Source organism: Stenella coeruleoalba (genome assembly GCF_951394435.1).
Source record: "Stenella coeruleoalba genome assembly, chromosome: 7".
Taxonomy (NCBI): Eukaryota; Metazoa; Chordata; class Mammalia; order Artiodactyla; family Delphinidae; genus Stenella; species Stenella coeruleoalba.
Window position 1 is genome coordinate 87,172,298 of NC_137153.1, and position 17,078 is coordinate 87,189,375.

The 17,078-nt window shown below is 55.4% G+C and overlaps 1 protein-coding gene across 1 annotated transcript in view; it reads right to left on the bottom strand.

Moving 5' to 3' along the window:
* The window catches only part of PAX5 (paired box 5), a 177,141-nt gene that overhangs the window by 26,738 nt on the left and 133,325 nt on the right, over positions 1-17,078 (bottom strand). The window contains exon 8 of the mRNA XM_079926413.1: positions 16,265-16,366. Within this exon, the coding sequence (XP_079782539.1) occupies positions 16,265-16,366 (102 nt within the window). The remainder of the gene's footprint in view (positions 1-16,264; positions 16,367-17,078) is intronic.

A 17,078-nucleotide genomic window follows, 5' to 3' on the forward strand; every position in this document is an offset into this window, starting at 1 on the left:
AAAGAGTAGGTGGAAAGGAAAAGCCACCCATGGCTGAAGGCATTTATTTGGTCTGAGGTAAGCAGGATGGATGGCTTTTAGTTCACCCCTGCACGTTTTTGTGTGTTCACTTCCTCTCTTGGTCCACACATTATTAAATGTGGCTTCTCAAACCCTCACTGAGCGTCTGCCCTGTGCCAGGCTCCGTGCTGGGTCGTGCTGTGATGCAGCAGACACTCAGGCTCATGAGCCTCCTTTGCCCCCCAGACAGCCAGCAGCTAGCTGGGGTTTTGAGTTTCTCAGGGTCTCTCTCACCTCTCCATTTATCTGAGGGCTAAAGAGTTCCAATAAGATTCCCTTAAAACAGACAAAGGGGCAGGACAGCCCTGTAGGGATGAGTAGGTTGTTCACTGCACAAGAGCAACCAGCTAATTGGGCATGTGGGGACTGAAATCCAGCCCCCTCTCCACTTGCCATACCCTGAATCTTGGAGTGGGGCCGCATCCACCCTCCGGGAGGAAGGAGCAAGGTCCTGAGAAACAGCCTGGGAGAAACTTCAAGATAAGCTCTGTGGCTTCGCCTCTCTCTCCTGCTGTAGCTTCTTCACTCTGCTGTCACAGATCAGGAGGAGAACACAAAGATGGATACAGTGGATCCCAAAGACTGTCAAACCTGGGCCACCTGGGTTCTCTTCGTTCAGCCCACATTTATTTAGTACTAAGAATGTGCCAAGCACCGTTAAGAGGCACAGGTTGCCTGCAAGGCGGTGTCATCACGCTTTCACTGTGGAGACAGAAGCATGATCTGGCTTTCAGGGTCCTGCCTTTTCTCTTGTTAAAAGGGCTCTGAGCAATCAAGACTGGACTCTATCCTGGCCCTGCCACTTGGGCAAGTTACTCTGTGTGAGCCGAGGCCTCGGCCTCCTCCTCTGGCAGGGAAATGGGGTACCATCAACACCAACCTGGTGAGGTTATTGTGAAGGGCAAGCAGGCTGGGAAACGACCAGCCACAGACGTTCTCCCTAGATGTCAGCCACTTCTAGAAAGCAGAGACTTCTCGTCTCTTTTATGCTCACGACAGCCCTTGGAGGAAGACCATTAACATGTCTCCACCATAAAGATGCCAAGTGGGGAAGGTGACTGGAGGCAGGACTGAGGCCACGGGTGCCAAGTCCTGGTCCAGGGCGTCCAAGACACCCCACACACCTTCTCAGCCTCCCCCAGATCTCCCTCCCAGCTGGAGGAATTCCACGCATAGATTTGGACGGAGATGTTCCAGGTACTCGAAGGCTGAGAGGGATGTGTTAAGTCAGGCCTGGGAGACAAAGATGGGAGAGCGAGGCAGGACTTGGACTTGCTCCTTACAGGTGTGCAGGTGGGAGAAAGTGCCCCAGGGTCCCCACGGGGCCACTCGCGGATCCCACACACTGAGAGGCTCCCTGGGCCCTGGGTCAGGGGGCCCCACTCCACCCTCGCGCTGCCCCGCGGCTCCATCCAGTCAAGGCTGGTGGAGCTGAGCACCGGCCGGCCTCCCCCAGCAGCCCGCCCGCTTCCTCGCTTCCTCTGGCTGGCCGGCATGGTGGCAGGCCCTGCCTGCTCCCCGGGGAGCCTGCCGCCAGGCCTGATGGCGCTGACGGAGGGAGGGAGGCCGCCAAGCTGTCAGTCTGGAGGTGCCCCTCGGAGCCCCTCCTGGCTGGAGTGAGGAGGGCGGCCTGCGCCGGAGCCGGGCTGTCAGGGCCTTCACGGAGACGAGGCCGGAGAGGCGCTGCCTGACAGCTCGCCCACCGAATTAGGACCATTTGCATGCTAATTTCCAGCACTCTAACGGGCTGGCAGGCTGGCTGGGGTGTGGAGAGTGTGCAGAGAGAGGCACCGCGGCCTCCCTGCCCGCGCTGGAACAATGCTTGACTGATCTAGCTGCGTTAACGAGCAAATTATGGTAATTTTGTTATTACAAATGCATAGAAATTTCCAAAGCGGGCAGCCATTCAGGGCAGCTCCCTGCTCCTCCCTGCTCTTAAATACTGAACCCCTGTTTGTACACATGGGCCTGGCACCCGCTTCAGGGATGGAGGTTCTGAGGGGCCAGGCTTCCATGGGAGCCTCTCAGGGAGTCCCAGGGTGAAACAGCCTTAGGCCAGGGGATCCCTTCCTGTCTGCAGTCCAGCCTTGCATCCCCCAAACCCCACCCTCCTGTCCCCCAGGAGTCCCTGCCTGGGCCCTGGGCCTAGCAGTCCCACAAACCTGCCACACTCAAGCTGGTTTCTTTCCATTCTGAGCAGGTAACATGGGTGATTCTCCTCACAGATGCTCTGAGGTCTTGAGAAATTCAATGATTTCTGTATCCACTCTGTGAACTGGGCTCAGCACCCATGAGGAGGAGCTCAGGGATTGTCTGATGAATGAATGACTGAATGGGAGAGTAAGTGAAGGAAGGAGGAAGGGAGGAAGGAAAGAGAGGCGGGGATAAGGGAAGGGGGGAAGGTGAGGGAGGGAGGTAGTGAAGGAAGGAAGGAAGGAAGGAACGGAGGAAGGCCAGAACTTATCCCATAAATGAGGACAATTAAGAAAGACCCCGGGGCTTCCCTGGTGGCGCAGTGGTTGAGAGTCCGCCTGCCGATGCAGGGGACGCGGGTTCATGCCCCGGTCCGGGAGGATCCCACATGCCGCGGAGCGGCTGGGCCCGTGAGCCATGCCCGCTGAGCCTGCGCGTCTGGAGCCTGTGCTCCGCAACAGGCCACAACAGTGAGAGGCCCGCGTACCGCAAAAAAAAAAAAAAAAAAAAGACCCCGGTCAGCTCATTGGTGATGTAACTAATCCAAGACCTCACCAGAGGATTTATTTGCCAACTGGCAACCCCTCCTGGCATTTATAATTGTCCACTGCTGGACAATCACAATTTGCCCCAGTTTTTCAGGTGATCTTCTTTTTGATTAAGAGTATGTTTTTGGAAGCATGCTCTGGAATGTATCCAGATAGAAGCCTTTTCCAAGAAAGTGAGCTCCCTGCTCCCAGCAGCTCGGAGTGGGTAGCTCCGGCTGCAGGGCGGGGCGGGCACAAAGCTGGATGGTGGGACCCTATTAAAAACCAGTGCACTTGTGGGCGGGCCCACTGCTTCCCTGCGGGGCCTCTGCCTGTGACCTACTGGCAGTCCTCTGATTTCATGACGGGGATTTCAGGTTCGGGCTGATGTTACTGAAAGGTCAGGAGGCTGCCTCAACTCCATTTTGGAAGTCACTGGGGAAAAAAATCATCAGTTACGGAGGAGCGCAGCACTGAGGAAGGTCTGCTCCAGGTGGCCGAGGAAGCCCGAGCCGGCCCTGCTCTCGGCTCTCCGAGGGGCGTATGGGAGGCAGGGACCTAAATGTGAGCCGAGACTTTAGAACCGCAGCTGGGGTCATGGCCAGATTTTTCTATTTGTCTGATTATCTAATTGGGTCACACCTTCCAGAGGGAAACTGAACCCAGGAAAGAAAACAATCATTTCTTTTCGTCCAGCCGCCTGACTGTGGGGAAAGCCGAGAGCAGGGGGAGTCGGGGCCTCAGCATGGCCCCAGGCTGAAGCTCTGACTGGCCTGGGGACGGGCACGGCCTGCATCCCAGGAGATGCTCTTGCAGCTGACCAGGTAGGGCCTGGGGAAGATCTGGGCTCAGGAAGAACGTGAGAACGTTGGGGTGGGTGGAGCGGGAGTCGTGCTTTGAGTTGTTCTAGAAGCCAGGTCACCCAGGGACCACCCCAGGAATGCCAGGCCTGCGTGAAGTCAGGAGACACAAAGCTTCCTTTTTGTTGCTTCGGTGAAGAACTAGAGGGTGTGGTATTTCCCACCAGCCCGGGGTGGGGGGTGGGGGGGGGTGGAGGACAAAAGGACAGACTGCTGCCACAGAAAGAAAGCCAGCCTGGCTCTTCCTCTGACTTGCTGTGTGACCTCGAACAAGTCCTTTCCTAGACCTCATCTGCACACTCCCCTGCTGATTTCTAAGGTCAGTCCAGCCCTGTCCATCCCTGGCAAAGGGAGAAGTAGCTATAGAGTGTACAAGGGCCATCTCCAGCCCTCTTCGAGGCATGTGTTAGAACAGATCCGCACCCAACACCCCACAGATGCACCCCAACCTAGACCTGTACTAGCTGCCTGCAGTGCTTTGCCCACGGGCAGATTCCCCCAACGCCATGGGCAGGGCGTCTGCTGAACCAGTACCTTTGTTGCTGCCCCCAGGTACCTGCTCTACGCTCCCCTCCTAGGGTCCTGGGTGGTGGTAGGTGATACACGGCTGCTGTCCAGATTCCAATTCTCCTGCAGCCATTTCTGCAAATGGCTCCGACTCCTTCCTGGGGAGTTCTCTTTCCAGGAACCCCCCACCAAAAGTACTCTCAGAAAGTCTGCATATTCACAAAGTTCTGGGGCTGTGGGGATCTGCTTCAATCCAACACTCCTCAGTGCAGACCCAGGACCTCCCCTTATCTCAGAGCTGCCCGTGCAGCACCCTTCTCTTGGGTCCCGCCAGAGAAAGCACTGTGTTTCTAAGAGTCAAACTCCAAATTGACAAAGTCCTTCCCTTATCATCTGGACCCGACCGCTCGCTAGCTGTGTGACCTTAGCCTCGGTTTTCATCTCTGTGAAATGGGGCTAAAAACCATGCCCTCCTGATGCTATGGTGGGGACCTGCTGAGATCACACAAGAAAAAGGCTTGTACTTTGTAAAGATCTGTCCAGATGGTGGTTCATGTTCTTCTCATTGCTGTGAACAAGACCTCAAAATGGCCACAACTGTCATGCATCCTGCTCTGGCAGGACAATGCCCAAGGCATGTGTGACCTGGGATTGCGCTTCACACACAAGGACATGATAACACAGTTGTCATCTTAAAATTTCCTTTCCCCCCTCTTTTATGTCTTGCTCTCATTCCCACTCCTTCCCTCTCTCTTTCTCTCTTTCTTTCAGCCCTGGATCTAAGTCTCCCTGATTCGGGTCCTTTATCTGTGCCGTTGCACATAGACTCCTTATAAAGAAAATTCATTTGTTCAGGGTCACCGCGTGGTTTTTCATTAAAAACAAATTACCCGCATTCAGGGAGGACATCTGGGCTTCTCGGGTCCCATTAATGACTATATTTCCAGCCTCCCCGGCCCGGTTGGGCTCCCCTTGCCTGTCACCCTGCGCTCCCGGCCCCGGGAGGACAATGAGAGTGACAGTCAAGTGAAAGGGAAAACATGAGGGATGAGGGCGAGAGGCGAGTCCCCCGAGAGGGGAAGGAGGCAAAAGTGAAAAAAATAAATAACTCAAACAGAGGGTAACAAGGGCCATTGTCTCAGCATCTTCCAGTGAGGAGCCAGAGCAAACATGGGAAGAGCGAGCCAGTGTGGAAGTCGAGCTGAAGCCCCTTTAATTATACAGTCGGGCCCCAAGCCCCCGACTCTGGACCAGACAAGGTCGGGAGGGCATGTGCCCGATTCAGATACATCCCGCCCATATCCATGGAGCGCCTGCTGTGTGCAGGGACTGGGCAGGTGGAGGATTCCTAGAGGAGCAACCAGGAGCTGGGAGAGCCCGGTCACTCCAGCTCTGAGCGAGGCAGGCCATGGACAGTGCCCTGGCGGTGCTCAGGGGAGAGATGAGCCCCAGGGTGGGGGGCGTAGGCCTCCTGTGAGAGACAGCACTTGACCGGGGCCTAGGAGGATGGCTGAGACGCGGACAGGTGAAGGTGGGCAGTAGAAGGGGATGTACTGGGACCTGAAGTGTGGTTCCCTGGTGTCCCAGCTGGGAAGGACTTCTCCCGAGCCATAAAAGATCTCTGGGTCAGGAAGGCCATCCACAGCCCTGAGGGAGCACCAAGGAAACCAAGGCCTTTTCCTGGGCCCACAGCCCATTCCCTCTCACTCTCTATGGGCACCAGGGGCTGGGTGAACTCGGAACCAGAGTTCCAGGCACCAGGCCTAGCTGCTCCCCTGACTGTCTGTGCACCGTGGCGAGGCACGGCACCTCTCTGAACTCAGCTCGCTTGCCTCTGAAATGGGGATAAACATTCCAACCTCAAAGGTGCTTTCAGGACTTCCCTGGTGGTGCAGTGGTTGAGAATCCGCCTGCCTGCCAGTGCAAGGGACACGGGTTCGAGCCCTGGTCTGGGAAGATCCCACATGCCACAGAGCAACTAAGCCCGTGCACCACAACTACTGGCTTGTGCTCTAGAGCCGGCGAGCCACAACTACTGAGCCTGTGTGCCACAACTACTGAAGCCCGTGTACCCTAGAGCCCGTGCTCCGCAACAAGAGAAGCCACTGCAATGAGAAGCCCCTCGCCGCAACTAGAGAAAGCCCGCGTGCAGCAACGAAGACCCAACACAGCCAAAAATAAATAAATAAATATTTTTTTAAAAAGTGCTTTCAAATTGCCACTGGGGGTGACAGGCATGCCTCCCTTATAGACTGTAAAGCACCATGTGGGTTGAGGCCAGGTTGTTGGTGGAATTAACTTATGGACGGAGGCAATTTGGCTTTATTCCAAAGCATTTTCCTTTTGGAGGGCAGGAGTCAAGCCCCACTGCTCTCTCTGCCCCCGAAAGCTCTGGGGGCTGCCAGAAGTTCTCAGGAGAGAAGTGTCCCAGGTGGAGTGACCCACAGGCTTAGTGGTGGCAGTCCATTCAGCTGAGGGCTGACAGCTGATGAAGTTTTAGAGACAAGGGCTGCAGATTCCAGTGGATCAAAGGTAGGAGAACAAAGATGACCCCCGTAGGTTCGATTTGGTTTCTGGAAGGACTCCAGTATGTACAGAAGCTAAGCATGCCTCAGAACCTTTATATTCACTATCCCTGCCCCAGATTGAAGCATTCATTTCCCCTCCTCACTCCACCTCCCACCAGCTAACATGCTGCTCCAACAGCATCAAGCCTGAGAACCGCCTCTTCCCAGATTCCTCCCCTGACCCAGGGCGGCACCACTGGGAGGCTTTAGCTCTGCCCCTGGTCTCCCCATTCTTTGATGTGGACAATGGTGTCTGCTTAATTTTAGCAAAACTCTATGCAAAAGCTGCTTCAGACATGCCCACTGCCCCCCAACAAACCCCTCTATGGGGAAATTCTGGAGCCTTCTATGCCTGACATCCCCATTCTAGGCTGGATCCCCCTTCTCTGTGCTCTGTGCTCCCAGAGTCCCTGGGGTCACCTGTTGCCACCCCTGTCCCCATAGGCCCTACTGACTCGCCTGTATGCACTATAGACTGAGAACTTTTCGTGTCCATGTCCCATGGACAAGGGCATGGCTCTCCCCCTCATATCCCTAGGCTATACCCGGCACATGTAGATGGTCAATAAATGTTGGAAGGAAGGAAGGGAGGGAGGGAAGAGGAAAGGAAGGATGTGGTGGGGGGTGGGTTAGATGGATGGATGGATGGATAGATGGATGGATGGATGGGCGGATGGATGGATGGAGCAGACATGGGGAAACTAACAAGAGGGTGGGACCCAGAATAGCCTAGAGGAGGTGAAGGTGTCCTCAGTGCCTGCTCCGAGCTCCCCCAGTTGTGGCCACTTCCTGGGCAGCCTGTCCTTGCCATGGGCCTGACGTGTGTGAGAAAAGGCTGAGGTGCCCTGCCTCCCACCTCCGTGCTCCCCAAAGGGACACTCTGCTTAGATGAGGGAACAAATCATGGTCATCTTTGCTGCCTCTCTTGCCCTGAGGTTCTAGACTCCAAAGTCTGTAAGAACCCATCCCATGTGGCATGCCCAGAAGGCCGTCCTCGCCTGTCACAGCAGTGTTAGGGGACACAGCTATGGGTGTATGGGATTAGCATATTCTGAGGCACCCTTCCTTCAGCTCCACTCCTTGGAAGTGATTACCCAATTACATATGATAGCCCAGGGCCATTGCGTTAGCAGGTCCCAGCCCCAGAGCTGAATGGAAACTGGAAGGGAAATTGCTGCTCACGTCAAACAGAGGTGGCGAGGCTCGGGAGCCTCCAGTTCAGCTGAGGGGTGACACCAGCAGGCAGGGACATCGCAGATTTAGAAGCCCTTGTGTGGCAGGACCAGAAAGCCCCCTACGGAGCATCTAATTCAATCTTCCCACCCCCTGCCTCCTGTTTTAAGAGAAAGCAAGAAGTCCCAAGACCACATCCCAAGGTCACACTGTGAGTGTCTGGCAGCTGGAATCAAAACCCAAGCCTCCTAAGTTCCAGTAGGACCTTCATGCCCCAGCGTGCTTTCCATCTCTGAGCCTTTGCTCTTGCAATTCTTTTCTTCCCCAATGCGGCAAAGCACTCATAAAGCCCACGTGGAGTTTCTCCCCAGTCCCAGCGTCACTTCAATGCAGGGTTCACGTGGGGCTTTAGTCACGTGCACTGTCCAGATGAGGCCACTCCAAACCCCTCGTTCTCCATCCTACGAAGGCACAGCAGCCTTGCCTCTGACTCACGTCCAGATCTTCCTGGGCCAAGCCTGCCATCTGTCAAGGCTGCTGTTTGCAGCACTTCGTGCCACAGAGTTTTCCAGGGGTTAAGCCTCTGGGTCTTCTTACACATAGTCCCTCACCCAGCAATGCCCCTCCAACTTCTCAGACTGACAAACTCACCCTTCAATGTGCAGCTCAAATGACCTTCTCAGGGAAGCCTTCCCTGATTTCCCCCACTCCGCCCCATTGTCCCTAGCAGTCTCTCTCCTTCATTTCCTCAGCACATTCCTAGATTTTAGCTCTAAACACAGCATGCAGGGATGATTTTTTTTATATCTGTCTCCCCGACTGGACTGTGAGCTCTCTGAGGGCAGGGGCTGTGTCTGTAACACCACACCTAGCCCAGAACGGGCACCCAGTGTCTCTCAGGAACTGTCTGAGAATGAATGAATGGACAAATGAATGGCCACCTGTCATTTCATCCTAGCTGTGCCTGTCATTCCTTGGGGTCTACGTTCCTGGTGTGGCAGAGTGACTGGAGGCCACTAGAGGGCAGCAAAGAGTCAGGAACGAGCAACAGGTGTGCACCCCGAGCCCAGGGCAGGCGTGGAAAGGTGTGGAGGGAGCTTGGAAAGTGCCCAGGCCACAGGACCAGCAGGAGCCCTGATCAGGGGGAAGTAAGACCTAAAAACAAAGGCCACTCATCCCCTAAGCTAACACTCTGATGCTGGGGCCGGGGGAGGCACTTGGGGACAAAGCACTGATCCAGTCTCCTACCTGACGCTCCAGCCCCTCTGCCAAGTCCTCACTGGCTTCTGCTGGCCCCTCCCAAGCCTGCCCATCCCCATACCTTCAGTTCTAATTTTGGAGAAGGGTCTCTATACAAAGGCTGAAGAAGGTGTCCCTCTGACTCCCATCCATGGGTCCCGGCCATGCCTATGGAACTGTGCAGAGTGTACTGTACCCCTGCCCTACGGGCTGAGCGAGGCCCAGAGAGTGGAAACGGCGTGTCAGACCACATGGTGAGGCCCTGGCTGAGCTCGGCCAACATCCAAGCTTCTGCCTCCCCGCCTGGCGCTGGTCCCCCAACGCCTCAAGCCTGCAGGCCTTTCACAGAGCGAGCAATGCTCAGTCAGGGAGGCGCTTGCTACAGACAGACAAAAGAAGCCCTCCTCTCCTCCCCTCCAGACCTCACTACCCTTCCTACCTCACACAGCTGGTGCCTCAGTAACTGCAAACCTTCATTTCAAATGATCCTCAAAAACAGCAGGCAGGGCAGCTCAGAGAGGTCACAGAGCTCATGCAGAGCCCCACAGCTAATCAGTGCTGAAGCCACACTCCTTCCACAGGGCCCCTACTTCTCTTGGGACAATTCCGCGTCTCTCTCTGGGCAGACTTTGCCCCTGTGCTCCTGATCTGCTTTACCACCTGTCTGCAGAGCACCTCACCGGGATGTCTGCTTGGTCTCCAAAGTTGACGAGCTCAGACCCTAACCTTGTTGGCCCCTGGCCTCCTCCTCAACCATCTCCCCTTCCTGTCAACCCCACTTACCCAGCTGGGCTGGCTGGGCCATGCTCCCGCCCATGTGAACCCCCTCCAGTCGCCAGCGGGACCCACTCTCAGCCCCCTGCCCCACCCTCTTCTTCAGACGGCCAAGGATACTCCGGTTACAGCCCAGCTTGTGGCCCTCTTTACCAGGACACCTTTCTCAACTGGACCAGCCCCAGGTGCCTCTCCGTTTTCTCCAGGCCTGGCACTCAGAGTCTGCCCTACTCCTGCTTGGCAATGTTCTTGTTTGTGACTGGACTCTCCTCTAACTGGATTTCCCATTGATCCATGGGCCCCATGGGCTGTGGGCACTGCTGGAGCGCTCTTCACCTGACGCCGGATTTAGGCCTGCCTGCTAGGCTTCTCCCCTCACCACCGTACCCAGCTCAGACCCCTGAATAAATGACAGCAATCATACATAATAATAATAATTAATGCTTACACTGCACTTAATATGTGCCAGGCTAAGTTCTAAGAGTTTTTACATTTTTTACAGCCGTCCCTCAGTATCTGCCAGGGATTGGTTCCAGGACCCCCTCGGATACCAAAATCCACAGATGCTCAAGTTTGTTCTATAACATGATGTAATATATGCATATAACCTACACACATCCTCCTGTATACTTTAAATCACCTCTTGATTACTTGTAACACCTAATCCAATATAAGTGCTATGTAAGTAGTTGCTGACACTATTCAAGTTTTGCTTTGTGGAACTTTCTGGAATTTTTTTCCAAGTATTTTCTATCCATGGTTGGTTGAACCCATGGATGCAGAATCCACAGATACAGAGAGCCAACTGTACATCATTTACATGTACATCTCATTCTTATTATCACATCATTCCCATTTTATAGATGAGGAGGAAACTAGGGTCTAGAGAAGTTACGTAACTTGCCCCAAGTCACACAGCTAGTAAGAAGCAGGACGGTGGCTCAAAACCAGGCAGTCTGGCTGCAGAGCCCATGCTCTTAACCACTCGGTCTCCCTGCTTCACCACGTGGCTGCCAGTGCGGGCCCTCGGGCAGCCCAGCCTCCTTGGCTGCAGTGTTCCAGCACTGGGCTGAGCTCTCCCCGGCGGCCCAGCCCTCATCACCACCACCACCCCTCTCCACCACCTTTTGTATCTCATCAACTGTTGCCTGAGTGCTACTATGGGCCAGGCACTCTGCCAGGAACCAGGGACACAGCAGCGAGCAAAACAGACAGAACCTTGTGTGCTGTATAACCCTTCTGTACTGTATAGACCTGAGAGGAAACTGCATGAGGAAGGAGTAAACCGCTAATTAAATCCCTTCCATTGTGCTTAGTATCACAAATGAAAAGAACAGGATGCTTTGAGAGGGGTGTGATGGGGTTCTGGTTCAGATGGTGTGGTGGGCAGAGTAACACCGCCATCCCCCAAAGATGTCTACGTCCTAATCCCTGGAACCCAGGATCGTGTCAGGTTATATGGCAAAGGGGGAATTCAGGTTGCTAAGTAGCTGACCTGAAGACATGGAGATTATCCTGGATTAAGCAGGTGAGTCCAATAAAACAAGGGTCTTTCTAACGGGAAGAGGGGGCCAGGAGAGAGCAAACCTGGAATATGGAGGCACGATAAAGACTCAGCCCAACGTGGGGCCCCAAAGCAAGGGATGCAGAGTATCTACGGGCTGGGAAAGGCAAGGACACAATTCTCCGCTGGGGCTTCCAGAAGGACACCCGGACTTCAGCCCAGGGAGACCCATTTTGGATTCCCGACCTCCAGAACCGTAAGATGAGAAATTATCATTGTTTTAAGTCACTAGTTTGTGGTAACTCATCACAGAAGCAAGAGGAAACTAACACATTTGGTGATGGGGAAGGCCCCTCAGAGGAGGTGAAACCACAGGGGTGAGAGGGAGCCAGGCAGGCTGGGCCAGGCGGCAGCGGCAGCAGCAGAGGGGGCTGAGCGCGCTAAGCAGAGGAAACTGCCCGTGTGAGGGGAGCAGGCGCCGTCATTCCTCCCGCTGGAATCCGGGGCCCTGTGCCTGCCCAGACGGCCTCACTGGCCTCAGGGGTCTGCTCCACCCTCACCCTCACCTCCCACTTCTTCAAGAAAGCCATCAGTGGATTGAGCAATTTAACTGAATGGCATCTAGAAGTGATGTACACCAATCCATGGCAAGTAGGGCGCCCAGGGCAGAGGAGCCTGCCAGCCTCCTTCTAGGGCCTCCCATCAAACAGCTGCTTGTCTGCTGCAGCCCAGGGAAGGCAAACACGGCAGGATTTCCCGGCACTCTGGCCTGAAGCCCCCAAGAGGAGTCCAGTAAAGGATACACGGGGGCGCCCAGGTTCCTCTCAAAGACAGTTGGTTCCTTTGCTTCTTAGACTCACTGAAGCCAAAGGGCAGTGAACGCCCCTTTCTTTCGCCCAGCCTAGAATTTTTAAGAGTTTCAAATGCCATGTCAATATCCGTTAGGTTGTGCAAATATCTTCAGGCAGGAATCAACTAGTTATACTGCTCAAGACACTATGGAATCTTTGGTGCAAAACTTTTGGCATTTGATGAAGATAAAACCTGAAAACTGTCTCCACTCTGAGCTGACGTGACGTGCCGCACTTGCTTTAATTGACGAAGCAAAGGGCTATGCGGGGTTGGCAGAGCCACAGGAACTGAATCTACCAACGCTAGAGAAAGCCAAGTAGCCCTGTTTTGCGGGTGTGAAAACACCCTGAAACCAGAAAGGGCAGACAACCCCTGATGGCGGAGTCAAATTCGAAATAAACAAGAGTTGAAGCCACCAAGCTGGCAGTACGGGAAAATGTACTATTTTTCCAGGCCCCAAAGTTCAACTGCCCAAGTGTTCCCTGGACATGATCCCTCCTCAACTTGTCCTAAAAGCAGACCTTATCCATGGAAGCCTCCTTTATAAATGGAAGAGGGGGCAGCCAAATGTTTCCCAAAACCTAGGGTAGGAAAAACAGCTCAGAAGATTTCAGTTTCCCTCGGGATTCACTGCCAGGCCAGGAGGGAGGACTGTTCCATATAGCGAAACAGACCATCGCTGTGTAACAGCCTCAGCGATACAAAAACAGGATAAACGATTCGCCTAAAACCTTGCTCAGCTTGTTTCTCCAAACGCTGCCAACATGCCCTTGTGGGTCTAGAAATGGTATCCCCTGCGGTCACAATTGAATGTATACCTCCCAGATCCAGAAGCCCCAGGGGTTATGAATCAGAAATCTGAACAACTACAAAGTTGAAACCCTGACACAGGTTGTGGTATATCCACATTCTAATCCCTACAACCAGGGCTCATTACGTATATGACCAAAAAAAGTGGGGGGAGGGGTCCTTGTAGGTGTGATTAAGTCAAGGATCTTGAAATGGGAAGATTACCCCACATTATCCGGGTGGGCCCTAAATACAGTCACATGTATCCTTACAAGAGAGAGCTTGAGGGAGACTTGATACACACGCACGCACACACACACACACACACACACACACACACACACACACGCAAGTGATGTGAAGATGGGGCAGAGAGTTGCAGATTGGAATGATGTAGCCACAAGCCAAGGAATGCCAGGAGCCCCAAGAAGGTAGCAGAGGAGAGGAACGGGTCTTTCCCTGGGGCCTCCAGAGCGAGGACAGCCCTGCCCACACCTTGATTTTGGCCCAGTGATACCAATTTCAGCCTTCTGGGCTCCAGGACGGTGAGAGAAATTTCTCTTTGTTTTAAGCCACCGAGTTTGTGCTGATTTGTTAAAGCAGCCACAGGAAACTCACGTGCAGGTCAATGTGAAACTTCCCTCCCTCCCGCCCTCAGCCAACACTCACAAAAAAGTACCTATTCCGTGTTATGGGCTATGAGGGGTGCAGAGGACGACTAAAGCAGAGGCCTGGCCTCAGTGAGCTCACCTCCTGGTGGCAAAGCTAATTGGTCCACGTGGCATAACAAACAAATGTAAAGCATTGTCCCCAGAGCAGGGCCTCACCAGAGGCATCAGGGGTGGTGATGTTTATGCTCAGCCCTGGAGGGTGAAGCTGGATCCCAACAGGCTGAGGCAGGAGGTGGTCTAAGCCAGAGACACAGAATGAGGAGGGACACTGACCGGCCTGAGAGGCCTGCTGGGGACCAGCGAGCGGTCAGGGCGGGGGACGGGCTGGGAGAGTTGGCCAGAAAGGCAAGTTGAGGCCAGACTATGGTGATGCCTGAGTGACAGGCCCGGGACCTGCTCTGCTGAAAGGTGGGCCGTCTCTGCCTTGGGCCAACTCTGGGCAGTTCCAGCAAAGACCATGCATGCGGGCCAGCACTGCCCCATGAAGCCTTCCAAGAATGAGTTTGGAAATCACTTTGGAGACAGAGTCCCAGAGATGTGATGCTGGTTTGGACACTGAAGAACAGGAACTGAGGACCTGCCTGCTGAGCGTGGAGTCCCAGCCCTGATGCCGGCTCTGAAACTGAAGGAGTGCTGAGCTGCACGAGAAGAGAAAGCAGAAAGAGAAGGAAAAAGGGGAGGAGGGAGACGTGGGGCTCCCCTGCCAAAATGCTTGTCTTCCTTCCTCCTCACTGTGCGCCCTCCCTCTCTGCGGAGTCCCAGGGGACCACACCACCCGGCTGGCCCTGTGGCTGCCCCTGTCCAGCTGCTGCCGGCAGGTTTGGTTAGACTGTACCTTTGTGCAGGCCTGTGATTCCTGCTGCCACTATTAATGGGCATTGGTTCCCGCTGGGGGCTCTGCCAGGCCCCCAGCCGTTTGTATCCTGAGCCTGGTAATTAGAGCTGGGAGAATCCCAGGGGCTGGAGGCCAGGCTCTGTCTGGATAATCTCGGGAAAGTTCAGCTGCTCCTCTGAACTCGGCCTCTTTGGGGTTGGCAGCAGGGAGCCAGCAGGGCCAGCCGGGTGGCGTCTGCTTCACCTGCCAATGTGCTCTCGGGACAGGGCCCGGGGCTGCCGCCTCCCCCTCTGCTATCACTGAAAGCGTGCATTGACAGACTGAACGTACACGATGGCAGAGGACAGGAGTGCTGAACTGGAGGGCAGAAGACCCAGATTCAAGACCTCCTACCACCAAGCTCTGCAGCCTTGGCCAGTTCCCTAACTTCTCTGAGTCTCAGTCTCCTTCTGAAACCTCGGGACCCTGCCCACCTCACAAGGTTGTAACACCAAAGGGCTCCTGGGCAAGCACTCTGCACTTGACAAAGGGCCCACAGACGGGAGGGGCCGTTACTGGATAGGCAGGATCCTCCTAAGGCTGCCCTAACTCGCTGAGGGCTGAGAGATGAGTGGGGGTGGAGCGGGGGGGCAGGAGGGCGTGTGGCCCACTGCCTCCGCTTGCCCAGAGCATGGTGTCTCCCTGTGCTCTGCCACGGCCCATCCTGGCGGCAGAAAAGGCAAAGGCTTTGCAGGCGTGAACCCGGCAGGCCTCCCCTGCGTTGGCAAGGCCCAGGGCAAGAGTACACACGGAGGCCATTTTCCATATGTCTCATATTTAAAAGTCATAAATCAAGCTAACAAGCCATTAAATGAAATATGCTCTGTCCTCCTACCTTGTTAAATACATCTTTGGAATAACCTGGAAGGCCAGGAGCGAGTGCAGAATTCTGGGACTCCTGGGCGCCTGCGCCGGGCTCTGGCTACGTGGGGAAAGCCCGCCCAAGCTCTGGTCTGCCTAGATTCCTTTCCCATGCCCAGCCCACTCATCCTCACCCCGGCCTCAAACACAGGTGTGGACGCCCAGCCTTCACGTCCAAGCCCTGTCCACACCGTCCACGAAGAGTCGGTCCTCAGGCCCTGGGGTGCACGCATCTGGGACGTGGGCTGGGAGGAGGCTGGAAGAGGCTTAGGGCTGTTTGGGCAGGACCCCTGGGTGGGCTAGAAGGAGGGGTATGGGCACCAGATGGGCACGTCCCCTTGGCCTGCAGACTCCCCAGTCCATGGGTGGGGGGACACTGCCCCTGCAGTGTGGAGGAGGCTCCAGAGCAGGGGCCCTCCTGCCTGGCCTAAGGGTGGTTCACGCCGGGTCATGGCTTCTAGTCGTGGCTCTGCCTCCTACTTGATGGGTGACTTAGGCACGTCCCAGCCCCTCTCTGACCTTCGGCCAGATCCCGGCCCCCTCCATGTTCAGGCTTCCTGTGTAGCCAGTGAGGGGTGTGTGAGCGACAGTCAAGGGCCCCCCTCTCTCTGATGTCCTCAGACGTGCTGCCGCTGGCTGGTCCAGCCCCACTGCCAACCCAGCTGCAGAGAAAGAGGCCGACAGTGCAGACCTCTTCCTCATTTATTCAGGTCCACTTCTCAGAAGCAGAGAGGTCATCTGTGCTGTTTGCGGGGATGCCCCCCGGAACCCCGAACGTCGCCTGCTACAGAGACGCAGACAGTGCAAACTCACCAGGCACCATCCCTGTCAGTGTCGGCGCTGAGTAGCTGCCCTGTCCGGCGGGGGGGACATGCGGAGGGTACCCGGGGAGGGTCGTGCTCGCCAAGTCGCGGCCTGAGGAATCAAAGCAACAAATCACAGGGTGAGCATCTCCACGGCCAGCTGCTCATGTCCACAGCTCCCTGGACATCTGCACATTTGTCACGTCTAGATGCTTAACACCAATGTGCCCCCAGTCCACGTGCATGTGCGCGCGCGCGCGCACACACACACACACACACACACACACACACACACTTACCCACCCCTCCAGCCGCCCAGGCTCCACTCAGCAGGAAGCAGGGATGGCTCTGCCACACCCCTGGGAAACTGGAGCTCTGACCAGCTCCCCTTGCCCTCCACTCCCCAAGCAGGGCTTGGACTTCTCCATCCCACACCTTTTCTTCTGCTGTGCCCTCTGCACACGGCCCAACACTACCCGCCTTCAAAGACCAGCTCAACTGCCTCCCTCCTCCTCTTCCTCGACAGTGGCCGGGGCTCTTCCTGCCTCAGACCCGTATCTGGTCCTCACTGAACTTTTCCTCTTTGGGACTAGAGCTTGTCATTCATTCAGTGATGGTGCAGGACGCACCTCCTGACACCAGACACTGCTGTTCTGGACTGTGGGACATGGAGGTTACGGCCTCAGCCCTCGGGGGCAGACATCCAGTGGGCACATGTCCACCTCGTTGCAGGCTGTCAGCTCCTGAGGGCAGGGGCGACACCTCGTTCAGCACCCAGAACACCTGCCTCCACCACGGGGCTTAGCACCTATAGTAGGTCTTCA